General features: G+C 37.8%; 2 protein-coding genes across 5 annotated transcripts; one reads left to right on the forward strand and one right to left on the reverse strand.

The window, feature by feature from the left end:
* The first annotated feature begins 4009 nt into the window (after positions 1-4009).
* Positions 4010-19295, forward strand: LOC117289380 (F-box only protein 15-like). Of its 4 annotated transcripts, none has more exons than XR_004518936.1 (14): positions 4010-4142; positions 4947-5147; positions 5737-5841; positions 7124-7246; positions 8196-8288; positions 9483-9689; positions 10533-10668; positions 11624-11706; positions 13333-13388; positions 16908-17006; positions 17527-17642; positions 18182-18243; positions 18444-18738; positions 19106-19295. XR_004518936.1 is itself a non-coding variant. In XM_033770479.1 (13 exons), exons 1-13 carry the CDS (start codon positions 4039-4041, stop codon positions 18505-18507), a joined length of 1449 nt encoding a protein of 482 aa, XP_033626370.1. In that variant the 5' UTR covers positions 4010-4038; the 3' UTR covers positions 18508-18887. The 4 variants fall into 4 exon arrangements, 1 of the variants encoding a protein (XP_033626370.1); XR_004518937.1 differs by having other exon boundaries at positions 17530-17642; XR_004518938.1 differs by lacking the exon at positions 7124-7246.
* Positions 19296-21036: 1741 nt separating this feature from the next.
* On the reverse strand, positions 21037-27299 carry LOC117289053 (ras-related protein Rab-31-like). Its single transcript, XM_033769981.1, has 6 exons — positions 27208-27299; positions 26854-26930; positions 24871-24952; positions 23938-24009; positions 23161-23380; positions 21037-22501 (listed from the first exon to the last, which is right to left on the reverse strand). The coding sequence occupies exons 1-6, from the start codon at positions 27244-27246 to the stop codon at positions 22353-22355; spliced, it is 639 nt and encodes a 212-aa protein (XP_033625872.1). The 5' UTR covers positions 27247-27299; the 3' UTR covers positions 21037-22352.
* Between the last annotated feature and the right edge of the window lie 71 nt (positions 27300-27370).

The following is a 27370-nucleotide window of genomic DNA, read 5'->3' on the forward strand; positions in this document are numbered from 1 at the left end:
CCGGTAAAAAACAAGGTTTGCATGTAAATCACATTCAAGTAGATCTCATGTAGGGTTATAGTGTAGGCCTACTAAACAATTGTTTTCTTCGTGCACACTTTTTGGGGGTATTGAGAACGGTTTTAGTTTGAAAATGTTGATAACTGTGAACGGCCACTAACTTCAATTGCTTTCATTACTTTGCAGTCGGGGGACACCCTCAAACCGAACAGTGACTACCCATGTGCAAAGCATTGGTACAAGGTCATGTTTTTGACTTGCTTTCCACGCGGAAATAGGGGTTGCAGAATAATACTTCGAACAGCGTATATGAACCGTCACACATCAGAAGAAAAAAACCTTTTATGTTATTGTTGCAACAACAAAAATGCATTGAAAACGAATAGCCAGTGGCTGTTCTTTCGTTTGGGTGTGCCCAGTTTGCCCGTGTGATGTTAAAAGGAAATTACTATTGGTTTGTGAATCAAACACAATCAGTGTGTACCGAAGTGGAACGTCCATAAAAAGCAGACTTTTGAAGAAAAAAATAAATAAACATTAACACCGACAATATCGTTGATCTGTATACGTGACTCACAGACTCTATACGTATAGGCTACGATCTTGTACGGTTTTATTTGAACTGAAAGTGAATGCAAACACTGACCGGACTTGTAACATGTCTAAGAAATCAACTAATTATAGACACTTTCACTCTTAAAAATCGTTTAGAACTATAAGGTCATTAATGGGGATTTCATATTACCGTTGCCAGCCGAGGTGGGAAAAAAATGTGGAAAGCTACAAAAATAAAAAATAAATAAAAAAAATAGCCACAGTTTGTAACAATGTCTGTAATTTTTGTTAACAAATTAACCAACCATGGGAGATTATTTTATTGAATTTGCACCAATGTTTTTTTTAGTAACACGATTGAATATGTTTTGCTGGGCCGACCATGCCAACCAGTGCGATTATATTGTACAAACTTCTTTTCTCTCCCAAAAGCAAAATAGCCACCGAGGCAAAAATGTTTACCGGTCACTAGTCCTAGTCGGCTACCTTTTTGAAGACACGGCTTCAGCTCCAGGACTCGGCTCAGGCTAGCTTGGCCCCGCTGTTGTTTTGACAATAAAATTGCGCGTGCTTTGCAAACGTGCTCATTAAGGCTTCAGAAAGGAGCCTGAAGCCGAATCTGGAGCCAAAGCCGTGGTTTCGAAAAGGGACTATGACCAAGATTTAAATGAAGGTTACCAATACATACAATATTGCAGATCACAAAGACCAAAAGTAACAAAGGCGCAAAATGTCGGTCACAAAAAAGTAGCCTTGACCAAGACATTGGAATTTAATTTGTATTGCTTTATTTGCCTTTGTTTGTTTGCCCGGTTCATACTTCCGAATGTGAATGCGATGCGAATTTGACGTAAATTTTGACGTCACCACATTCCTTTAACAGCGATATTCGCAAGTGAGTTGGAGGAGAAGGGAGTTGCTGCGAATTATTCGTTACGAATTTGTGACGTCAACATTCACTTCGCATTCGCATTCGCAAAAAGTATGAGACTTGTTTTCTCTTTGCATACGCAGTGCGTGCGTGGGGTGGGATGTGCACTCTCTGCGGACAGAGTGCAGGGCCCAATTTCATAGAGCTGCTAAGCACAGAAATTTGCTTAGCATGACATTTCTTCCTTGATAAAAACAGGATTACCAACCAAATTTCCATCTGTTGCATATTGCCTATTACTGATATTCAGCTGTTGCTTGATCATCCTGAAAATCATGTGAAAATTTGGTTGGTGATCCTGTTTTTATTGAGGCAGAAATTTCATGCTAAGCAATTTTTTGTGCTTAGCAGCTCTATGAAATTGGCCCCTGATGACCTAGTAGCACGGGCGTCGCACTTCGTGTGAAAGGGGCCTAGACACATTCTTTTTAGAAGCAACGTTCAAAAGAGATTACTCACAAGGTGTGCGGGTTTACGTGTGTTTTTTTCTGAGTAAAATCTGCGAGCGCCTTGGGCCAGCCCAGTGACAGCTACGTCACAAAGACCACACTGTCAAATGTTCAAACAAAGGATTTGTCAATATGAGACACACTAGAATTAAGAAAAGGCCTTGCAGCAAATAATACGATGCCACAGTCTAGCAAAGCAATGGAGGTAAAACTAACCATTATAGTTTTAGATTTATTTTAGGGCCCTACAGTGAAACAATCCTCTTTGACATGACCTTTCGAAAGGTTAAAGGTTGTAGGCATCACATTGGGAAAGGAATAATAGAGAACCAAGAAATAAAAACATAAAGAAATCGGGAAATGAAGTCTGAAAACAAATATTCAGTCGTCGTGATGTTGAAAATTACTTTTCAACATTCAACTGCAATACGTTTCTTGGTCATTAGTCGCATTTTGCGCCGAACTTTGTTTCAAATACATGAATGTCAAACTTAATACCAACCTCGATTCTTCGAAGTGGTCTTTGATTTTTAACATTCCCTACTCATGTACTGTGGACACTAAACTAAGATGGTTTCAATTTAGATTAATCCATCGGATCCTGGGCACTAATTCATTTTTGTTTAAAATCAATAAGACCGACACTAATCTCTGTACATTCTGCAAAAAAGAAGAAGAGACCATTTTCCATCTTTTCTGTTCCTGCACCCATACTATTTCTTTTTGGTCCTCAGTGTTTTCATGGATAAAAGAACATACTAATTTCTCCCTTGCAATGGATAACGAAGTCTTTCTTTTTGGTAATACCAAAAATAGCAATGTGGTTAACTTGATCCTGTTGATATGTAGATTGCATGTGTATACAATGAAAATGATCGGGAAACGCCCATCACTTTTAGTTTTAAAACGAGAGGTGAAAAAGTACTATTCAATGGAAAAATTTATGTTTTTTACTAATGGAGTAAACTTCAAGTTTTATCAGAAATGGGACTCATTTTTGATCTTAGGCCAAGGTTAACTTGCTTTTATTGTTAATGGTATTGTATATTGTATTTGTCATGTAAGAACTGTTTGTACGAATATTGAGGCAAGTGACAGTGGAAAATAAATGAGAATCCCTGGGATTATAATTATAAAAATAAAAAATAAAATAAAAATAAAAATAAAAATGAATGTTGAAGCCATAAAATATCCAAAGGCAACGGCCTCCTTCATAAACGGTGCACTTCAAACATTGATTCAATTTTCACCAGACCTCGGCCCTGCGTTGGCATGGTTGCATCAAGAATTAAGGATGACCTGACTTATTAAGTTGAGGTCAGGGCCGCTAGCCATTGTGTCATTTTGTTGTGGCAGTTTTACTGTAATTGCTTCATTTAGCCCATGGATGACGGCATCTTCGGACATCTAGTTTATAGCGATCACACGTTGTTTCTCACTAAACAATCTGTAGGCCTACATTAACTATTCCGTGTACTAGTGTGCCGCACTAAATAAGCCAACATTCATACTCCAAGACACGTTTTTCTCATTGATGTAAACCCACACTGCTGATCCATATAAAAGGTTCGGGATCCTGCAAATAATTCGAATCGTGGCTCTGTGCTTCAACTTTTGAGAAGACTGGATATAGTGCTTTTAATTTGGTCATATTTTAATAGGACTTTTCCACCTTTCCACCTCCCTGGCCAATTATAGGGAGGTTGACAAGTGCTCGTTCACGAAAACTAGCAAAAAATTGATTAAGGGATAAAATTGTGAATTTTTGTGTTTTCTTATTTTATTTTAACGCCTATAGGCCACTACTTTTTTAGCAAAAATTCCAAAATAAATGCCAAAAATTTAAAGGAAATTTTGTTCGAAAGTTTATTTGTTCGAAAGTGTATAATTGGTGTTCAATATGTAAACTTGAGTATCTTTGAATTTAACATTCGTTGGGGTCCTAGCTCTATGGTGTGGTGCACTCTTATTAAAATAGCGCCCTCTGTTGTCATATTACGCCATCGTCGAGAGGAAATCTTTATACCGCCCTCAAGAGGCGACTGTTTCTTAGTTGCATAGTTTTGTTGTTTATGATTGCCGGGTAAAATTAAAGCATTCATAATGTCAGCTTCTGCCTCAAATGCAAGGCACAAGAAACTTCTGTCCGGTTATTTGGCTTCAAACAAGACCTCAAAGAAAGATGGAGATGTTAATCGTGACAACGGGTAAGTTGATTAGATTATGGGGCCATGAATTGGGGGTAGTTTAGTTTAGTTACTCTGGTTGGTTAGTTGCAATAACGTAAATGGTTAAACCCCTCCTCCCGAAGACGGCCGCAAGGCCGGAGGGTTACGAGATTCTCTCCAGCGGCAAACGGCAATCTGGTCCAACACGTACAATTTCAACAGCTAGTCAAGAGAATCTCGTAACCCTCCGGCCGTCTGGAGGAGGATTACGTTATCGCAACTACTTTGGAAAATTTTCCGTATATATGGCGCCACCACTTTTTCATTCGAAATGAAATATAAATAAAGTGTCTAATTTACCTCAATGAGATATCCCTTTTTGTAAAAATTAGTGAAACGGTGGTGGCGCCATAGGGAAAGTTATCCACTACTTTTTCAGGTTTGGTTTGTTAAAACACTGAACCAGTAACTGACACTCGGTGTCAGACAGTGTATATATATGCGATAATAATTAATGTTAACCCTTCTCCCTATGGTGGAGACGGAGGATTACTAGACAGTATGCACAAAAATTGAAGCGTTTTCTATGACTGCCACGACAGTCATAGAAAATGATGCTTTTTCCAAATCTAGCATGCCTACCTATTGGGGTGCTAGTACGACCGATTTCGAAAAAAATTAGTACAGCGCCCCAATTACTGGGTCTATCATTTCTAAATTACCACAATTAAGTAGTGAATAAAGTGGAGGGCAACTTTGTCGGGTGGAGGGTGGGGGAGTTGACTTTGATATTGAGAGGGGGTGAGATTGCTAGGGGTGACTTTACCGTTCTTCCTTCCATAGCTCACAGCCCTCTGCAGTGGATCTCACAGAAATGATGAAGGGCACCCATCTAGGACGCACCAATCAGAGTCACCCTCAGAAACAACCGTCCAATAGGAGTTCATTATCTACAGCCACTGGCTCTTCTAAATCCAGAGGGACAGAGGCACCTAGAGGACGGAAAATACCAGGAGTTTTAAAGAGAAGAGCAACCATCTATGAGTGAGGAATTAAACATAATGTTCTTTTGCCTCCAACTTTTCTTGAAGTGGGAGAAGTTTTTCTTTATTTTCTCCAAAATCACACACAAAATATTTAGAATGGTGCCCTTCATTTTTAAAGGGTTTGGGTACATTTTTCTATGACACGGAACACAAATGATCATTAAACGCACACGGTTTAAAGATAATGATGGTAGAAAGCTTCCCTTAAAATATTACTTGCTGAGGTGTGGTAGTTTTCGAGTGCATGCGTTGATAGTATAAAACATTGTGAGAAACGGCTCTCTCTGAAGTAATATAGTTTTCTAGAGTAGAAAGAAGTAATTTTCAACAAATTTGACTTTGAGACCTCAGATTTACAATTTGAAGTCGCAAAATCAAGCACATGAAAGCACACAACTTCGTGAAACAAGGGTGTTTTTTATCTCGCAACTTTAATGACCATTTGAGCTCATATTTTAACAGGTTTGTATTTTATGCATATGCTGAGATACACTTAGTGGGAAGGCTGGTCTCAGCATCTTTAAGTAATTTGTTGCAACAAACATTTCTTTTTAAAATATGAATTTGTTGTATCTGTTTATTTTAAGCCTGCCAGAAGAAGTTTTGTTTCAACTGATGAGTTATCTCCCAGCCAGCAGCCTGATCAACTGCTCCTGTGTTTGTAAGAAATGGCATCATTTAGCAAATGACAAGTAAGAAATTAAAGGCAGTAGCACTTTATTTTATATACCACTTAAATGTTTAAGTTTTTGTCACAATGTTTCCGGGTTATCCTGCTGATGACGACTGTACTATCAGTCGAAAATTACAGAATTTGCAGTGTTGTAATCAAATGTTGTAGGAACATTACAGAATTGTTCAAAAAAAAGTTGTCTAAGATCACAGATTTACATAAAACTTACAGGGTCTAAGGATGATGATGATGATAAAATACATCCCTTGAAATATTTCTGTCTGAAATGTCATATTTGATGAGAAATAAGTAAAACAAATTTTTCGTTTGGAGTTTAATGCTCAGTGAGCGTTTTATTAACTTACATACATAAAGTGCTTACACTGCCAGTAACTGTTTTGTTAGCAAAAACTATCTTTGTAATGTTCCTTTAAAGGCAGTGGACACTATTGATAATTACTCAAAATAATTATTAGCTTAAAACCTTACTTGGTAATGAGTAATAGGGAGAGGTTGATGGTATAAAACATTGTGAGAAACTGCTCCCTCTGAAGTGCCATAGTTTTTGAGAAAAAAGTAATTTTCCAAATTTGATTGAGAGACCTCAGATTTAGAACTTGAGGTCTCGAAATCAACCATCTAAACGCACACAACCTCGAGGTGACAAAGGTTATTTTTCTTTCATTATTATCTCGCAACGTCAATGACCGATTGAGCTCAAATTTTCACAGGTTTGTTATTTTATGCATATTTTGAGATACACCAACTGTGAAGGCTAGCCTTGGACAATTGGTTACCAATAGTGTCCACTGCCTTTAAACATTTAGACGTATCGAACTACCAACACAGATGAATTTTCATGTTTTTATAATCATTGAGTTTTATTGATGACGCTTAAAGGCAGTGGACACTATTGGTAATTGCCAAAGACTAGCCTTCACAGTTGGTGTATCTCAACATAAGCATAAAATAACAAACCTGTGAAAATTTGAGCTCAATCGGTCATCGAAGTTGCGAGATAATAATGAAAGAAGAAAACACCCTTGTCACACGAAGTTGTGTGTGTTTAGATGGTTGATTTCGAGACCTCAAGTTCTAAATCTGAGGTCTCGAAATCAAATTCGTGGAAAATTACGTCTTTCTCTAAAACTATGGCACTTCAGAGGGAGCCATTTCTCACAATGTTTTATACCATCAATCTCTCCCCATTACTCATCACCAAGTAAGGTTTTATGCCAATAATTATTTTGAGTAATTACCAATAGTGTCCACTGCCTTTAACGTGACCTCGTATTTGACAGTACACTGTGGAGGAGTCTTTATTGCTCTTATGCTACTAGTAAGATCGACTTGGTCGGACATCGGCTGAAACCACTGGACACCGAGTCTCACGATAAAACGTGGAAAAGAAAATGCATCAGAAAGTAAGATTGAGAGCAAATCTCTTTTCACTTTGATTTTCTTGGTTTTTTTTCAAAGTTTGATTTGCTTTTGCTGTTTATCCATTCCTATTTGTCATCATTCTAACTTTGAAAGCTGTTTTTCACACAAGGCATTAGGGATGTCTGTGTGTATTTTTGACGCCTTGTTTTAAATTTTGACACCCTTGTTTTATCTGTCATTTACCTGAAATATTGTAAGTGAACAAATAGGACACCCAGTTTTTAAATTTCCTGCAGATTTTGACACCCTTTTACTAAACCCCGGCTCAAACTTTGACACTTTTTCAAACCTTGAACTTTTGAACTTTGTTCTTAAAGGGGCACAGCAGTTTTCCTCTGATAAGGGGCACTTCTACAAGGAAAATGTGAATTTGTATTGGAACTTTGGGAAGGGCAAAAGCACAGGGCACTACGGCATTTGTTGTGGGTGCCGTAGGTTTTTTCGAGACCTGCTATTAAAGGCAGTGGACACTATTGGTAATTACTCAAAATAATTATTAGCATTATACCTTTCTTGGTAACGAGTAATGGGGAGAGGTTGGTGGTATAAAACATTGTGAGAAACGGCTCCCTCTGACGTAATGCAGTTTTCGAGAAAGAAGTAATTTTCCATGAATTTGGTTTCGAATTTTAGATTTAGAATTTGAGGTCTCGAAATCAAGCGTCTGAAAGCACTCATTTTACATGTGACAAGGGTGTTTTTTTCTTTCATTATTATCTCGCAACTTCGACGACCGATTGAGCTCAAATTTTCACAGGTTTGTTATTTTATGCGTATGTTGAGATACACCAACTGTGAAGGCTAGTCTTTGACAATTACCAATAGTGTCCAGTGTCTTTAAGTATGATTTTCCAAACCTTTGTATTATGATCTAGTGTCTTTGTCATTGTCTGATTGGTCCAATGGATTTGCATATTTAATTTGTTACAGGTGTATTGAGAAACGTGATGCAAGAATTCCGACCATGCTCAAGAAATCGAACCCCTATACACATCTCCCTGATCGCTCTGATAAATCAATTCAGTAAGTATAAAGTCAGTATACTCCCTCTATAATTTTGGAGCGCAAAAGAGGACAGTGCCTACTTTATCAATGATACCCTTTCTATAGTGTAATAGTCTGTACAGTCTTCTAATAACTAGAGTAAGCTATATTATATTATAAGCTATCTATTATATCGTTGCGATACCCGCTGCCAAAACATAGGACTCGAACTGCCTCTAGCTACCGGGCAACCTCGGTAGTCTAGTTGGTAAGACACTGCTCTAGAATTGCAAGGGTCGTGGGTTTTACACCCGAGTAACATGCCTGTGATATTTGTTCACAGGACTCGGGGAAAGTACTGAGTATACATTGCTAACACACATCGGTGTATGGGTAAACCAAAATTAATATATGTGACCCGCTCTGTGAAAATGAGTCACATGTAGGCAATTTCAGGAATTGAGTTATATGAAGGGCTGGAAAGAACACATCAGCAGTAATTTGGTATGTGTCTAAGCTTTGGGGTGTATCGCGTTGCTGAGTTACTCCCGTTTGAAATTAGCCACTACACCATTTTCTTTGAAAAACGAATTACAAGTAAAATGATATTTTAAACTACCATTGTGTGCAAAAGGATACAAATTAGACATAAGTATGATCGCAAAATTGTTGTATTCATAGCATTATTGCCTAAAAGTAAGTGTTCTAAAGGTTAACCATGCAACTAAAGATCTTTCCACATTAAGCTGTCCATAACTTAATATTGCATTGGGCGACATGTGACTCATTTTCACAGAGTGGGTCGCATATTCTTTATCCCCGATGCATATTTAACATCTATTATATAGAGTAAGCTAGTCAAAACGTTGGGACAAATTAAGAACTCACTCCGCAATAGTAAGGTTGATGACGAGAATTCACCTCGATCCACTGGATCAAAAGTAGTAGTCACTGCAAAATTTCTACCCATTGCCCAGGTAGTAGTTAAAAGGCAGGACATTTCCTTTCACAACTGAGAAGTTTTCCGAATTTCAAAAAATCGACTAGAATATAAAGCAAGACAAGTTCTCAAAAGAACATAATCTACACATGGAGTTACCGGTATGTTTTTTCTGCTAACAGAAAGAGTAATTTTGAGTAATTACCAATAGTGGTCAGTGCTTTTAAGTGTTTGAGTTTTTACTCTTGAGCATTTGACTCTTCACTGTTTTTGTTTTTGTTTTTTTTCTTCAGATTACTCGGTATAACTTGGGAGTTGGTTCTTAAAGACAGCAACAAGTCGAGTTTTACTTTTGCGTCTTCAGACTCATTCTCCTTCCCGATGTCTCACACAGTCAGGTTTTACCATCTGGAGTTTCCACCAATCAAAACCCTGAAGAGCCTGTCAATCATCGCTAAGGCGCCAATCTTCTTCAAAGGAAGTAAAGTTGCAGATAACAGGTAGATTTCTCATGTTAGAGAATTACTATTATTTTAATGGAATTTCTGTTCTTTAAACTATCTTTGGGCAACCTGTGTAATTTTATGTGTTGATGGTTATAAATATGATTTTGGGGGTTGAACAAAAAATATATGGCTCCTGACGGCATCCCCAAACAAAGATATTGACAAAATAGGGACACCGCCACGTAAAGCTCGATAGCTCAGTTAGAACTGGTAGAACGCCGGGACGTTAATCCGGAGGTCCTTGGTTCGAATTCCATTCTAGTCAATTCTTTGTTCAACCCCCAAAATCATTACAAAATTTACCCAGTCAGTTTCCCTTGTGGTTTATATTGATAAAGTTATAAATATACCAGATATATTATTATTCTAAAGCAGTTTGCTGGAAACTTTTAAAATTAAAAAAAATAATGAAAGGGTTGAATTAAAAAGCAGTTTAAAAACTGCTTTAAATTTAATCCTTTCATTTTTTTTTTTTTTTTTTTTTTTTCGCTGTCTAAACACTGTTGAAGGGTTTTGATACCTTTTGTAGATCGAGTTTTTGGCCCATGACATGAATCCCTACCCACTGTGAATGTAGGTATATAATATGTTATTAAATTTAACTGTAGAAGCTTCAGCTTTATTAGTTGTCAAATTTTTTGAGAAATTGCTTTACTCTTTTCTCAAACACAACAGCACCTCAGCAAGTAATACTTTAGGGGGAAGCTTTCTACCATCGTTATCTTTAAGCTCTGTGAGTTAAATGTAAATCTGTGGACATTTTGTGCTTTGTGTCAAACCAACATTACCCAAACCCCTTTAGTGGTTATTTATATTTGCATGACCTCTACTTTGCAGTCCGTGTCAAAGTTCACTACTCATCCAGCATGACCTGTGTTGGAAAAACTTGTCGACTAGTCATCCACCTGATGCTTATGATGACCTTGTTGACCTTAGGGTCATAGGTCATTGTGTACTCGTGGCTACATGGAAGGTAAGGCCGTGTCAGAATTAACGGCTAAAGCTGTGCAAGTGTCGTGGGCGAGTGGTTAAGAGCACCGAATTCAAACTCTGGTGTTCCTGATCAGCAGAGTGTGGATTCGAATCCCCAGCCTTGACACTTGTGTCCTTAAGCAAGACAATTAACCATTGCTTCGTCCTTCGGATGGGACGTAAAGCCATTGGTCCCATGTGTTGTGTAAACGCATTTTAAAGAACCCAGTGCACTTATCGTAATTCAAACTTCGTCCCACACCTTGCAGTAATAATACCTGGTGCTTTGTATCCTTTGGCAAAAGGCGCGTTATAAATACGGTTATTATTATCATTATAAGCTATGGCTACGGCTATTACCAAGTGTGTTGGTAAGGACTTCCTCTACCTCAACGCATCATGACGCAGAAATCTAGTCGTAGCCGTAGGTGTAGCCACTAATTCAGACACAGCCTTAGTGTTACTTTTGTATTGTTTCCTGGTGAACAATTAGGCTTGAGTTATATTTAATAAGGTCATTGAAGATTTTCCCAAGGTCACATGAGCTACTTCTCCCTTATAGTTTGGTAACTTTTATAGGCAGACGTTTTTTTAAACCACAATATTGTCTTTGAAAAACACAGGTTACCGACCAAAATACATTATGCACATGTTGCATTTGTTTTCAAAAAATGTGCAGTTGTACGCTGTCAACAGTAATTCTTTCAACTGTTGGACGAGGGGTGGATTTCACAAAGAGTTGAGACTGGTCTTATCTTGAATATAGGACGAGTAACTCGTTTTAACTTAGGACTAGCCTTAAGTTTTTAATAACTCCTAAAGAGTCCTAGAACTAGTCCTAAGTTAGGACTATCTTTGTGAAACCAACCCTCAGTGACACATTTCTAAGCCATGTGGCTTCTTAACCTTTGACCTGTGGATTAATGTATTCGGGTTCTCTCTACCTTTCGCCCTAGGATGGTGGAGAGTTGGCGTTTATATCAGTGTGCCTTCACAATCATGGATTAATACAAAGATGTACGCAAGGATCACAAGAGAGGTATGTACACATCTTTTTAGTATTTTTTTATTTTATTTGCAAGGCAAAAAAACAACAACAATGATAACTCCTATATAATATAGGATTTGAGGCATTTCATGGTGAGGTATCAATGAATATTTGGTTTGCCGTAACACCATGTGTGTATCTACTTGCTGGGTGGAGGTTTGTTCTTAGAGAACTGTCTTGCTTTGTTCTACTGCCGCGGAGTAGATAATCGGAGGTTCAGGAGACTTCTCAGTTCTGAAAAGAACTGTCCTGCTTTTTAACTATTACCAGGGCGGATGGTATAGAAAATAGACTGGACTACTACTTTAGCTTATAGGATCGTAATTAACTGTACTGCAGCGGAGTCAGTTCTGAATTGGTCTCATTATAACTCCTATTCACAAAGCTGCCTTACTCCAGACCAAAACCAATCATTTAGGATTAGTTTAATTAAATTCCTCAGAACGTGTTAACAGAGAGTGGAGGTTGGGTTATGGAGCAGGAGCTTAAAGAAACTGGACACTATTGGTAATTACTCAAAATAATTTGTTGGCATAAAAACTTACTTGGTAACAAGCAACGGAGAGCTGTTAGTATAAAACATTGTGAGAAACGGCTCCCTCTGAAGTGACGTACTTTTTGAGAAAGAAGTTATTTCCCACTAAAACTTTTGAATTTGATTTTGTGACCTCAGAATTTGATTTTGACGTCTCGAAATCAAGCATCTGAAAGCACACTTTGTGTGACAAAGGTGTGTTTTCTTCCATGATTATCTCGCAATTTCGACAACCGATTGAGTTCAAATTTTCACAGGTTTGTTATTTTGTGCATATGTTGAGATACACCAAGTGAGAAGACTGGTCTTTGAATATTACCAAAGATGTCCAGTGTCTTTAAGGGACGAAGGCCAATGATGGATTTCTGTGCAAGTGTTATGTCAATAAGGTGAGGTTTGCGGTAACACCATGTGAATATCTTTTTTGAGTAGTGTTAGTTCTGAATCGTTAAAGGGAAGGTACACGCTTGGTAATTACTCAAAATAAATATTAACTTGAAAACTGACTTGGTAACGAGTGTTGGAGAGCTGGTGATAGTATAAAACATTGTGGAAAACGACACCCTCTGAAGTAACATAGTTTTTGAGTAAGAGGAAATTTCTCACTAAAATAATAAAAGACTTCTAGCTAGAAGTCTTTTATTCCTATCTGAAAGCACACAAATTTGTCAAACAAGGGTGTTTTTTTCTTTCATCATTTTCTCGCAACTTAGATGACCGATTGAGCCCAAATTGTCACAGGCTTGTTATTTTATGCTTATGATGGGATACACCAAGTGAGAACACTTGTCTTTGACAATTACCAAATGTGTACAGTGCCTTAAACCACCAGTTCTTTGCAGAACCAACACTACCCAAAAGGCTTTCCACATGGTGTTACCGAAAACCTCTCTTAGTTATGCTTCCACCATGCAAAGTTTCAAATTCTTCTTAAGTAAATACTGTTCATGTTATTTGTTACTAAATGAAATCTATTAACTTGTCGTTCAGCATCTGTGATTTGATAGATGTACCAGTAGGTGTTAATTTGTTTTTCTTCGTCTGTGATTTAATTTGATTGTCTTGTTTCTTTCTTGGAGTAGAATATGCAGTCTACCTTCCTGCCGGCCCAAACCTGACGATATTGACCCAAACCATGGTGAGTTTTAATCATAATTACACCTAAGAGAGGATTGCAGTAACACCATGTGATTATCTCTTTTTGAGAAGTGTTGGTTCTGCAAAGAACCGGTGGCTAAAGAGCCGTTAACCACAGGTTCTTTTCAGTACTCAAAAAGAGATATTCACAAGGTGTTACTGCAAACCTCTTTTAGTTTTACTTCAGCCATGCAAATTTTCAAATCCTACTCACAGTACATCACTCTATGAAGAGGAAGAAGGGACAAGATCCTAAATGGGAATCTATAAAAATGTAGAATTCTCTTCATTTCTTTGTTATCGCATGACACAGAATGCAATTCGTAGCAAAGTGAAAGCAATTTCAACCTAAAAATTAATGTAATCTGCAGCAAAGCTAAAGCAATTTTCACCAAATACAAATAAATGCAATATGCAGCTAAGTTTAAAGAAGTTTATAAGCCAAAAATAAATGTAATGTGTAGCCAAGTTTGAAGTAATTAGAAACAAAATTTAAAGCCATTATACACTTTTGGTAAACAGTATTGTCCAAGTCTCACACTTCGTGTATCACAACTTATATATAAAATAACGAACCTGTGAAAATTTAGGCTCAATCGGTCATCGGAGTCGGGAGAAAATAACGGGAAAACCCACTCTTGTTTCCGCACGTTTTGCCGTGTCATGACATGTGTTTAAAATAAATCTGTAATTCTTGCTATCGAGAATTGATATTGTTTTAATGTTTTCTCAAAAAGTAAAGCATTTCATGGAATAATATTTCAAGAGAAGTCTTTAACCGTTACCTTCTGTAAACCCTGTAAATTATTTGTGAATCTGTGAACTTTTTTTCTTTTTTTTCTGTACCGAAAGTTTATAATGGCTTTAATTGCAATTTTCAGCAGTGCGAAAGCAATTTCAACCAATGCTTTTACTGATATTGATTTGAATCTTTCACACTGTCTAGCACCTTGAACGGAGTCTAGCGTCTGTTGATTGTAACAGAAGACAACAACCTTTAGAGAAATACTACTCTACTTCATGTTGACATTCAATGTCTGGAATTTCACACTTCATCCCAGCCAGACTAGAGTAAAATTACAAGTCAACATTGAAATGACTTAAATTTCACTCAGAAAAAAAACTATGTCCTTTGTGGCAATTTGGAAAGTGTTTACCAAGACAGCTTAAAGTGGTAATTGTGTGATTCAGAATCCCTTAGGAACAGAATTTTATCTTTTTTTTCCTGACAATAAAAAACAAACTGAGGCTGGTAAGAGAAATAGTCAAGACCACTACTTTAAAATGAGAATCAAACTTGTTATTAATACGGGTTACCAGACTAAGATATTGAAACTGTTAACAAAACCTGTTTTCTGAAATAAGAGAGTCTGACATAAACAAAAAACATTTGTACAAGACTATAAACAATGTTGCTTCGCATTATACATGTGAATTATTGAGTGAACATTTTCAGAAAGTGGGATAAAGTTATCGAAAATCTGAACAAAAATCCAGTCTTTGATAAATTGATTTATTGATTTATTGATTACACATCCAACAGCACAGTAAATGCAAATAAGAGGATGAGTAAAGAAACAAGATGAAAAGTTCAGTTTTAGATATGAGAGGAAAACCCCAATGGTAAAAAACCCACACGCAATCCACATGCAAGGCTTCGGTCTGAGGTGGGATTCGAACCGGTGTCCACAGAGATGAAAGGCAGGGAAAGAAACCACTGAGCCGAACTAAACTCAAATCTGAGCCAACTGGACTCGCAACAATCTTACAACGATCAACGAATAACAAATACTTATATAGCGCATTTCACAATAACTGTATCAATGCTCTTTACATTAGTGCCGAGTCGTCGATTTCACAAAGAGTTGGGACTCGTCTTATCTCGAGTTAGGACGAGTAACTCGTCCTAACTTGGGATTAATCTTAAGGTCTGCATGCTACAGTGCAGGGTTGGGACTCGCCCTAAGTCCTTAGATTAGTCTTAGTTAAGAAGAGTTTGTGAAATCGACGGCTGGTCATAGGCCCAATAACATCCCTGTAATGTTTCTCAGCTCCATAGGGAGTATACAGCCCTGAGCTGCCTGTAAGGCGCTTGTGGCTTTTTCATACACAATATCAACCTCTACCCTCGCAGGTACCCATTTATACCCCTGGGTGAAGAGAAGCAATTATAGTAAAGTATCTTGCTTTAAGGACACAAGTGTCACGAGCGGGATTCGAACCCACACTCCGGTGAATCAGCACCAGAACTTGAATTCGACGCTCTTAACTACTCGGCCATGACACTCTACTTGAAAGAGCGATAAATGAAAGAGCAATCAATTTTCTGTCCAATAACAGGACGAATAGGAAACGAGAAGAAATATTCAATTTGGAAAAGTTTGCGGTAACACCATGTAATGAATATCTCTCAATGAGTCGGGGTGGTTCTGAAAAGAACCGTTGGGTTTTGTCTTCTGGAGAGTTCTCTAGAAGACGATCAGAGCATACTGATCGAAGCGTCGAGTTGAAACCAGTAGTTTTTTTTTTTAGAACCACCCTAATCCAATGAGAGATATTCATTACATGGTGTTACCGCAAATTTTTCCATATCGTATTCCCACTATGCAACGTTTCAAATCCTACTTCAAGCAATCGCACAACATCCATAAACAGTATTGTCCAAAGGCCCACACTTCGTGTATCACAACTTATATATAAATAACAAACCTGTGAAAATTTAGGCTCAATCGATCATCAGAGTCGGCAGAAAGTAACGGGAAAACCCACCCTTGTTTCCGCACGTTTCGCAGGGTTATGACATGTGTTTAAAATAAATCCGTTATTCTTGATATCGAGAATTGATAATTGTTTTAATGTTTTCTCAAAAAGTAAAGCATTTCAAGGAATAATATTTCAAGGGAAGTTGAAACCAATACCTTCTGTAAACCCTCCTGTAAGTTATTTGCAAATCTGTATACTTTTAATTTTTGCTCTGTTCAGAAAGTGTCCAATGGCTTTAAAGGCAGTGGACACTATTGGTAATTGTCAAAGACTAGCCTTCGCAGTTGGTGTATCTCAACATATGCATAAAATAATAAGCCTGTGAAAATATGAGCTCAATCGGTCATAGAAGTTGCGAGATAATAATGAAAGAAAAATAACCCTTGTCACACGAAGTTGTGTGCTTTCAGATGCTTGATTTCGAGACCTCAAGTTCTGTTAATCTGAGGTCTCGAAATCAAATTCGTGGAAAATTACTTCTTTCTCAAAAACTATGGCACGTCAGAGGGAGCCGTTTCTCACATCGTTTATACCATCAACCTCTCCCCATTACTCTTCACCAAGAAAGTTTTATGCCAATAATTATTTTGAGTAATTACCAATAGTGTCCACTGCCTTTAAGAAATATTCAGTCTTAGATGTGGGAGGAAAACCCCAATGGGCAAGATCCACCTTGATTGTCATCTTGCATGGCTAGTTTCTTCTCCTCTCCTTACTACAAATAATTGGTGATTTGTATGTCTCGTTTAATTGACAGGTTTACATGACTTCACGTGTATTGTGGAGCTACGAAATCAGCGCAGTAATTTCTGGGGACAACAGTTCAAGAATGTGCATTGCTGCGAGCAAAATAGAGGTACTGACATGATTTATACTATGTTTCTGCTTTCGATCTCCAATTCTGTGTAAAGATTTGCTATTTTGGCAGGAGTCTGTGGTGTCTTTCTTTTTTAACAGGTTGATGGTATGTGATAATTTGTTTTAATAATTCAGTACATCCCGTGCCCTTCATATTATCCTGTGCTTAGGCCTTGGACCTCACCACCTGCTTCTGTTGTTGTACCCCAATCAGCCCAGTCTTTCAAAATCCAGAAATCATACGAATTCTGGTGAACATGCCCCCTGCTCACAATTTATGAAGTCTAGCTGTAGTTTATTACTACTGGCTTCTTGTTCACTTGAGTAAGGTCAAACGGACAGAAAATCAAAACAAAAAGTATTTGTACTGAGTGCATCCCAGTGCTGGGCGCTGATCGGAGTTTACCCTGATTAAAGATGACGTTAATTTAGAAACAATTATTCTTGCTGTGGCATATTTCTTCACTGATTCTTTCACTCTCTTTTCATGCTAAGCAAATTGGTCTTTTATTTGTCAGAAGGAAGATTTGTAAGGTTAATTCCAGTCAGACCTGATGTCATGAGTGATCATTCCTTCACATCTAAAAAGCTTCAGTTACCATGGAAATCAGATTTATTCAAAGGAATAGTGCAGGTAAGCAGTGACTGAAATTGTTGGGTGCGCAGGGCCCAATGTCATAGAGCTTCTAAGCACAACAATTTGCTTAGCATGAAATTTTTGCCTTGATAAATTAGGATTACCAACCAAACAACAGCTGAATACCAGTAACAAGCAGTATGCAACAAATGGAATGGGAGACTTTTGGGACGCTTGGTGGCAGCAGACTTACCAGGTAAAATCCATTGTTCTCGGTAATGTGCGCATGCTCAGAACTACGTCAACAATGGAAATTTACCTGGTAAGTCTGCTGCCACCTAGCGTTCCAAAGTCTCCCATTGGTTGGTAATCCTGTTTTTATCAAGGAAGAAATTTCATGCTAAGCAAATTGTTGTGCTATAAAGCAGCTCTATGAAATTGGGCCCCGATCTTGGCTTGGCTCTAAACTTTGGCTGACCGGTGTATCGAGAATCAGGTGGAACGGAGTTCATTGCATGAGTAGAATTAATTTTATTTTTTTGTGACACTCTGGTTATCTACATTTAAGCTAACTTGGTTTTGTATAATCTTGACAGGATTTCTGCATTTTGGATGTAACGTTACATGATGAATTCCTTCAACCTTTCTGGTGCATCAGGTCAGAGACTAAATTTTACTTCTTTATTTTCTATCTTTGTTTTCTCCTATAATTAAAGCAATAATGGCAATATTAAAAAAGCGCCTTTCACAAATGTTCGTACACGAACATCTACAAATAAACACAATCATTTTTTTTTTTAATTAAAAAAAACTAAAACGTTGTTTATTAATAAAGTTTATTAAATTTGTTATTTACAGTTGCCCAGTTGCTGTCAAAGAAGCACAGGAAACAATTGGTAAGTATTGGCATTTCCATTTTTAAAATTTAAAAATCAAAATAATAAATATCTTATACGCTAAATATCTCCTTACAAAGAAAGAATTAATTGATTAATTTTCAGCCAGCCTGAAAATTCATATTTCAAAATTCCCTTTTTCAGCATGAATGCTCATTTGTCTTTTTTTATTTATAGTAAACTACAACTACGATGGTGAACCATACATGATTCAACACAATGGAGAAAAAGGCTCAGTGCAAGTGCATATGGTTTGGGTAAGTTCTTTAAAATATTTGGATGTAGAAGCAGATTTTGCAACATAGTTAGTAGGATTATTCAGTTATACCTAGTTTATTAAAGGGTTTTGATACCTTTTGTAGATCAAGTTTTTGGCCACAACATGAACCCGTAGAAGTTTCAGCTTCATTAGGCGTCCAGTTTTTGAGAAGAAAAAAGTGAAAATCACAGAGCAATTTTTTCAGGAGAGTCACGTAAATCATTTGTACATGCTAGTTTGTGCATTTTTTTTTACTCTTTTCTCAAAAATTTCTGCCCTTCAGCAAGTAATTTTTTAAGGGGGAGCTTTCTACCCCAAAATTACCCAAACCCTTTAATTCCTAAATGTTTTTGGTTTGATTGTAGGATCAAAGCAGAGACCAGTTTGCTGTAATAGGTGTCTTTCTTGATGTTTCAATGGATGCTATCAATGATTGGTTCTCAACAAACTACTGAGGAATTAGTATCCACTATCATCAATACACTACCTGGGCCCAATTTCATAGAGCTGCTAAGCACAAAATTTTGCTTAGCGTGAAATTTCTTCCTTGATGAAAACAAGATTACCAACCAAATTTCCAATTGTTGCATATTGCTAGTTACTGGTATTCAGCTGTTGTTTGCAAATCCTGAAAATCGCGTGAAAATTTGGTTGGTAATCCTGTTTTTATCAAGGAAAGAATTTCTTGCTTGCAAATTGTTGTGCTTATCAGCTCTATGAAATTGGGCCCTGGTTCTTAAAGGCACTGGACACTATTGGTAATTACTCAAAATAATTAGTAGCACAACACCTTTCTTGGTAATGAGTCATGGGGAGAGGTTGATAGTATAAAACATTATGAGAAACGGCTCCCTCTGAAGTGAAGTAGTCTTCGAGAAAGAAGTTATTTTCCACGAATTTGATTTCAAGACCTCAGATTTAGAATTTGAGGTCATGAAATCAAGCATCTGAAAGTGCACAACTTCGTGTGACAAGGGTGTTTTTTTCTTTCATTATTATCTCACAACTTCGCTAACCACCTCACATTTTCACAGGTTTGTTATTTTATGCATATGTTGAGATACACCAAGTGAGAAGAATGGTCTTTGACAATTACCAAAGGTGTCCAGTGTCTTTAAGATACACCAAGTGAGAAGACTGGTCTTTGACAATTACCAATAGTGTCCAGTGTCTTTAAGATACACCAAGTGAGAAGACTGGTCTTTGACAATTACCAATAGTGTCCAGTGTCTTTAAGATACACCAAGTGAGAAGACTGGTCTTTGACAATTACCAATAGTGTCCAGTGTCTTTAAGATACACCAAGTGAGAAGACTGGTCTTTGACAATTACCAATAGTGTCCAGTGTCTTTAAGATACACCAAGTGAGAAGAATGGTCTTTGACAATTACCAGTAGTGTCCAGTGTCTTTAAGATACACCAAGTGAGAAGACTGGTCTTTGACAATTACCAGTAGTGTCCAGTGTCTTTAAGATACACCAAGTGAGAAGACTGGTCTTTGACAATTACCAATAGTGTCCAGTGTCTTTAAGATACACCAAGTGAGAAGACTGGTCTTTGACAATTACCAATAGTGTCTAGAGTCTTTAAAGGCACTCACACTGGACACAGTTGGTAGAATCTACTTCGATCTGTGCCCTTAGGAAATCCCTGGTTATGAACTATCCACACAAACAAATATTATAAGACTCCAAAGATTATCTATCTTGTACACTTATGTTTTTAATTTGTATACATTTGTTTCTTTTCTACATTGTGTGCGCTTTAGAAATAAGTTTTTAATATAATTTACAATTTATATTTTGTGCCTTAATGGTAACATTAACTCTTTCTGTGCCTTTTTTTTTTAGTCTCAAAAAGTTAAAAAAAAGTGTTTGTATTCAGAACCAGAGAAAATATCAATTCATCAGTATTCCAGCTGAATTTTTGTGACAAAATGGATTTTATTGGCTACTTGGAGCAAGTTCGAGTGTGCACAATGGTTAACTAAAGGTTGACCATTTTTACAAGAACCCAGGCTTGGAACCAGCCTCGAGCCCATGGTTTCTTCACTGGTCCCAACAGCATGTTCCATTCTAACATGTGTTAAGTGCAGAGGGGAACCAGTGACACTTTAGCGAAAAGGTGGAAGGTTGACTAGACTACCAAACGAGTCGTTCGGGTGAGTACATCACTGCGCATGTGCGTTGCTAGTCTGTGGTCAACCACTGGTGGACTAAATGTGCGCACTCGAACTTGCTCCTTGTGTCAATTTTAGGGTACTGATTTTTAAAAAGTTAGGTACAATTATTTTTTGTTTTTTTTGGGGGGGGTGGGTATCCAGAGAAGACATATATGACCTTAGAAAATACTTAGAAAACATTTTCGACAGAACAACCATCGAGTAATTATGACTTCTGGTAATTTATCAGATCAATCTGTCGCTACAATTTTAATTAAGTGTGAGTAAACATCAAACGCTGAGAGGGATATTATTTTAATCCAAACAGGTCTGGAATAACGATCCAGTCCTTTGTTTAAAAAAACAGTATCTTGAATTCAAGATAATGGAAACATATTCTTCAAGTACTAGATACTTCAAACATTCCTTCAAACATTTCAAATTTGTTTCAATAAAAGTTCTTTATCATATGATCAGATCTACTGTTTCTTGATATACATTTCTCTGGAATTTGTAACTTAAAGATTCAACAGCGAAGGGTTCTGGTTTACACGTTCCCCTGGGTTTTACCACTTACCCCCTAGCAGGGGTGGCTATTCCCAAGGTATGCCCATTTGCTGGGGCAGACCGGGGGTAAAGCAATCATAGTGTGAAAAGGCTGGCCGTTCCTCCCTGGGGCAACCCTGGGGAATAAAGTAGTGTGAACAGGGCTGTACTACAATAGTATTAGTTTGATCCTAGATGTAGGTGGCTACAACATCTTGTCTTGTAATCCTTCCCAGTTTCTCTGTCTTGGTCGTCAGCCGGGGCATGGGTTAAATTAAAGTGTGAAAAGGCCGTCTGTTATTCCCCGGGGGCAACCCTTAAGAATAAAGTAATGTGAACAGGGCTGTACTACAATAGTATTAGTTTGATCCTAGATGTAGGTGGATACAACATCTTGTCTTGTAATCCTTCCCAGTTTCTTCGTCTTGGCCGTCAGCCAGGGCAGGGGTTAAGATCATAGTGTGAAAAGGCTGGCCGTTACTCCCCGCGGCAACCCTGGGGAATAGAATAGTGTGAAGAGGGATGTACTACAATAGTATTAGTTTGATCCTAGATGTAGATGGCTACAGCATCTTGTCTTGTAATCCTTCCCAGTCTCTTCGTCTTGGCCATCAGCCGGGACAAGGGGTTAAGATCATAGTTTGTGAAAAGGCTGGCCGTTACTCCCCGGGGCAACCCTGGGGAATAGCAGTATGAACAGGGCTACACTACCATGCTACTAGTTTGATCCTAGGTGTAAAAAATTGTAAATGGCTACAGCATCTTGTCTTGTAATCCTTCCCAGTTTCTTCGTCTTGGTCGTCAGCCGGGTCAGGGGTTAAAATCATAGTGTGAAAGGGCTGGCCATTACTCCCCGGGGCAACCCTGGGGAATAGCAGTATGAACAGGGCTACACTACCATGCTATTAGTTTGATCCTAGATGTAGATGGCTACAGCATCTTGTCTTGTAATCCTTCCCAGTTTCTTCGTCTTGGTCGTCAGCCGGGTCAGGGGTTAAGATCCTCATCCCAACTGCTTTGAATTCCAACTCCGGAGTCTCAAGAAGTCTCCTTGCTGTAATGAGAGGGCCACATTGATTGAAAAGTTGTGGTTTATTTCGCATGGAATTGTAAACAAATAGTACACACACTGTGCAAAGAAGCTGCCATACTGGGGGATTTTTTTATTTTTTATTCACTAAACCCTGGGAAAGCAGGTCATGGTGTGACCTTTGACATTAGCTGTATGAAAACTAAAAAGTACGGAATATTTATGAGCTGGGACGATAAATACACACATACTGTACAAAGGAGCTGCCATAATGGAAAAATATGTGGATCCCTGAGAATGCAGGTCAAGGGGTTACCTTTGACATTAGCTGGTTGCAAATTTTTAAGTACTGAATATTTATGAGCCGAGTGTAGGCGAGAGGGCCAAAGAAAATCACATAATTATCTCAAATGAAGACACCCTTTATCTACCAAAGGTGTAGTCAAATTTGAATTCGAGATTTTTGAAGCTGTTATAATATCTATAAAATGATACAAGACTTTTTTAAACAATTCTAAAAAAAAAATGACTCCATTATTGCAATCGTGCACTGGGCCGCCGATGCATAACGATCTCAACGTGATTTTTCAACATATAGACCTATGTGTTTTGCAGTGTGTTTTATGCTAGGTTATTTATAATAACCCTATCCTGACCCAATCCCAACTCATGAGCAAACTCACCAATTTTCTCAAATAGAGAGTGTATATTGGCTCCCGATTTCGCGCTGACTTCCATGAAGACGGCATCATGGGTCTTGGCAAACTCTTCCGCCTCCTCCGTCGACACTTGCCGTTCATCCTCCACATCACATTTATTTCCCACTATTGCTAAGGCCACGTTCTCTGGCGCACCTCGCTGGGTGGAACGTATCCAGTACTTCCCTAGCACCTCAAATGATTGCTGGTGAATAAAAAAAAAAAAAAAAAAATTATCTGCCTGTATCAGTGCTGCTGTTTGAAGTTCCAGATCTTTTGATCAAGATCGCGAACTAATTGAGTGCGTTGCTTTTACTTGTGCTCTCTTTCTTTCTTTGAAAAACCAAAGGGTGACAACTGATGAACCACAGATAAAATTATGTGATCAATTTGTGAAAATTCGGCACATTATTTTCACCACGTTGTAGAGTCGGTGGCGGGGGGGGGGGGGTGGTGTTATAGTGCCCATCCCCAGTCAAAAGTATGTGGTGGTATAATGCATTTTGTGCCACCCCTCCCCCGATTTACGCCCATGTTGTTGGTATAACGTAGACCGCTGTAGAACCAAGAATATCAAGTATGTTCACTGGGGTGTAGAATGTCTAAGCTTGGAGCAATAAACTTTTGCGTCATGGTCTAAGTGTCCATTCATTCAAAATGGATAAATATTTTTAAAACTAGTTGTGACTTGAAGCACAAGTCTTCATTTCTTTTTCCTTCAGGGAATATATAGTTTGTAAATGAATGTAAATAGGAACTTACCAAGTTTGTTATATCGTATACTAAGACCATTGCACTCGCTCGTCTGAAGAAACCACGTGCAAGAGAGCGGTACTGTATCGGAGAGAAAATGGCGGGGGAATTGAAGGATTTAAATGAGGTGATAGTGCGAGCGTATAGTGCTCTGGGGTGGATTTCACAAAGGTAGTCCTTACTTAGGACTAGTCCTAGGCAATGCTAAGAGATAGGGCCAGTCCTAAGTTAGGATGAGTTACTGGTCCTAACTTAGGACTGGTCATATCTCTTAGCATTACTTAGGACTAGTCCTAAGTTAGGACTACATTTGTGAAATCCACCCCACTGGTCCGTTATATATTACAGTGTACATCATTCGCAGTTGTGCATTTTATGTTCGTTTTGTGTAGTACCAAGTTGAGGTTGGTTTCCAATCCGCCTTTTGGGAAATATGTCCCCAAATGGAACATGTTTGCTATCGTTTAATGGTTTAGTTACTTAAATTAGGCCTCTTTGTTTTTGTGAGTAAATTTACGCTAAATGAAACCTCTTTTGGACCTTTGTGTTCAGAATATTCAATAAAATAATGGTAATGGAAGGTGATGTGATGGGAATATACCATGAAACCTGGAAATTTGCACACATTTCAGAGTATATTATGAGAACGAATTTATTGACGTTGTCCTTTGAAAAATATAGAAAGAACAAGCAACGGGCAGCCATTTTGAAAGTTTGGGCTTCTACCGTAAATATTTTTCACAATTCAATGAATCCGGCGATGGCCCTCAAATTAATAGCAAAAAAATATATAAAACAATTGTATTTATAATACATACTCTGACCGTAGAGCAAGGATTGCACTATGCACTGAACGTATGTCGAATTGCAAGCACCCACTAAGGCATAAATCCCCCCAAATGCTCCCCTGTCAACTGGCCAATTAACACTGTGAGCACTTACGCGTTCCTGCCCAGCTGTGTCCCACAGGTTAAACACGTGAGGGACGTCATCGACTGCTAACTCCTTTTCCATGAAAGCATATCTGATTGGACAAAATAAAAATAGGTGTTTTTTTTTTTAAATAAATAAGGACGTACTTAAAAAGGCTCTGCGGACACTATTGACAATTATTCAAAATAAATTGTAAACAACTCGCAAAAACTCACTTGGTAACGAGCAATGGAGAGCTGTTGATCCGCTGGAGTAACATAGTTTTTGAGAAAGAGGTAATTTCTCACTCTAATACTAAAAGACTTGTTAGGCATCTGAAAGCACCCAGTCTCGTGTGACAAAAAGAGGGTGTTTCTTCTTCCATTATTCTCTTGCAACTTCGACGACCAATTGAGTCCACATTTTTACAGATTTTTTATTTTATGCATATGTTGGGATACACCAAGTGAGAAGACTGGTCTTTGACAATACCCAAAGGTGCCCAGTGCATTTAACAATTTTTAACAGATATTTCCTCTATTTGAGACTCGTTATATTTAATTAGATGACGTTGCAAATCAGCTAGACTTGCACAGTCCTTTTTACGTTTAGCTTCACAGGATATATGTTGATATTAAAATAAACAAGTTGCCAGGGATTTTTTTCTTGTTCAGGTTCCTGTTTGAATGCAGAGTCATAACAAACTGAACGCGTTTTTGAACACACCTTTAGTTTCAACTCGATTACACATTACTGTATTTGTCTTTCCTTGTGGTCTCACATCATGTAGTAAAGGCACTGGACACTATTGGCAATTGTCAAAGACCAGTATTCTCACTTAGTGTATCCCAACATGTGCATAAAATAACAAACCTGTGAAAACTTGAGCTTGGAGCTTGGTCGTCGAAGTTGCGAGATAATAATGAAAGAAAAAACAAAGTTGTGTGCTTTCAGATGCTTGATTTCGAGACCGAAATCTGACTTAGTGTATCTCACTTAGTGTATCCCAACATGTGCATAAAATAACAAACCTGCAACAATTTTGACTCAATTGGTCATCGAAGCTGCAAGAGAATGTTGAAAGAAAAACACCTTTGTTGCACAATGTGTGTGTGTGCTTTTAACAAAAGGCTTCGGGCCTGAAGTCTTTTGAGTGAAAAAATACCCTTTTTCTAAAAAACTACGTTACTTCAGAGGGAGCCTCTTTCTCACAATGATTTTGTGCATATGTTGAGATACATCAAGTGAGAAGACTGGTCAATGACAATTACCGAAGGTGTCCAGCCGTCGATTTCACCAAACTCTTCCTAACTTAGGATTAATCTTAGGACTTAGGATGAGTTGAGTCCCGCATCCAAATACGTAGGAAGCATTGAACCCATCCTAAGTTAGGACGGGTTGCTCGTCCTAACTCGAGTTAGGATTAATCCTAGAGTTTCGTGAAATCGGCTGCAGTGTCTTTAATTGTGACCAGCTCTGTAAATATGAGTCAGATGTTGACAATTTTTTTAATTTTGTAATTATCTGGAAAGAACACACCAGCTGCAGTTATTTGGTATTTTTATGTGTAAGCTTTTGGGTGTATCGCATTGCTGAGTTACTCCCATTTGAAATTAGCCAGTATATCATTATTTATTAAAAACGAGTTACAAGTAAAGTGATATTTTAAACTACCATTTCGCGCAAGAGGATACAAACTAGACTAAAGCATGATCTCAAACTTGTTGTATTTATAACTTGATTGCATAAAAATAAGTGTTCTTAAATGTTACCGATGGGCGACATCTGACCCATTTTCAGACAGTGGGTCACAATTGTGATTTGACATTTCCATATATGAGATGTGTACAAACAAAATGGAAAGAAAACAGAAAACAAAAACAACCAATTCAATGGCAACAAGTTGTAATTTATAACCTTTTGGCAATTGTCTTGTTGTTGCTATTGAACTATTGTATATTGTTGTTATTAACAAAATATTATTGTTATGATAGGAACGAGGTAAAAACCCACCCAATAGTTGGTACAGTTCCTGTGAATCGATCTTGGTAAAATCGGAGGGCTACACAAGTCTTGCCAACTCCTGTATCCTGAATATGACAAAATAATAAAATTCAGTAAATTACTGCCACTCCCTCAAACAATAGTTTCCTTTTTTTATAACGCATTACACTAAAACCTAATAACGAAAGCTATAATAGCTGTCATTGAGAAGTTAGTTAACATGAAAACCATAACATGATATGCGGAAATACGTAACGTAAAACATTTTTGTCAAATAAATTATAGAAGTGAAATACTTGCCGCGTGAATTAAACACATATTTTACAGATGTGCAAAACTAAACATAGCGGTTATTATACCCACCCCGACGAGGCAAATTTTCCACCTGTGCGTCCCCGCCATGTAGAGGTATCACTTTGTAGATCACCACAACAAGTTATCTGTTCTTCATCGGCCTTTTACTGTTAACCAAGTCATGGAGAAGAAGTTCATCGTCTGAATTTTGAGCTCCACTTCTGCTTTCCTA

The sequence above is a fragment of the Asterias rubens genome, chromosome 4 (assembly GCF_902459465.1).
Source record: "Asterias rubens chromosome 4, eAstRub1.3, whole genome shotgun sequence".
In the NCBI taxonomy this organism is placed as follows: Eukaryota; Metazoa; Echinodermata; class Asteroidea; order Forcipulatida; family Asteriidae; genus Asterias; species Asterias rubens.

What these genes read in the sequence shown, in the direction of transcription:
- LOC117289053 (XM_033769981.1), bottom strand. Translation starts at nt 27,246, where the DNA reads ATGGCGGGGACGCACAGGTGGAAAATTTGCCTCGTCGGG. An exon ending in ACACAGCTGGGCAGGAACGC is followed by an intron (nt 24,010 to 24,870) that starts GTAAGTGCTCAC and finishes TCTCCGATACAG; the next exon opens with TACCGCTCTCTTGCACGTGG. An exon ending in TATACGATATAACAAACTTG is followed by an intron (nt 23,381 to 23,937) that starts GTAAGTTCCTAT and finishes TTTATTCACCAG; the next exon opens with CAATCATTTGAGGTGCTAGG.
- LOC117289380 (XM_033770479.1), top strand. Translation starts at nt 4,039, where the DNA reads ATGTCAGCTTCTGCCTCAAATGCAAGGCACAAGAAACTTCTGTCCGGT. An exon ending in CGATATTGACCCAAACCATG is followed by an intron (nt 13,389 to 16,907) that starts GTGAGTTTTAAT and finishes TTTAATTGACAG; the next exon opens with GTTTACATGACTTCACGTGT. An exon ending in TATTCAAAGGAATAGTGCAG is followed by an intron (nt 17,643 to 18,181) that starts GTAAGCAGTGAC and finishes TAATCTTGACAG; the next exon opens with GATTTCTGCATTTTGGATGT.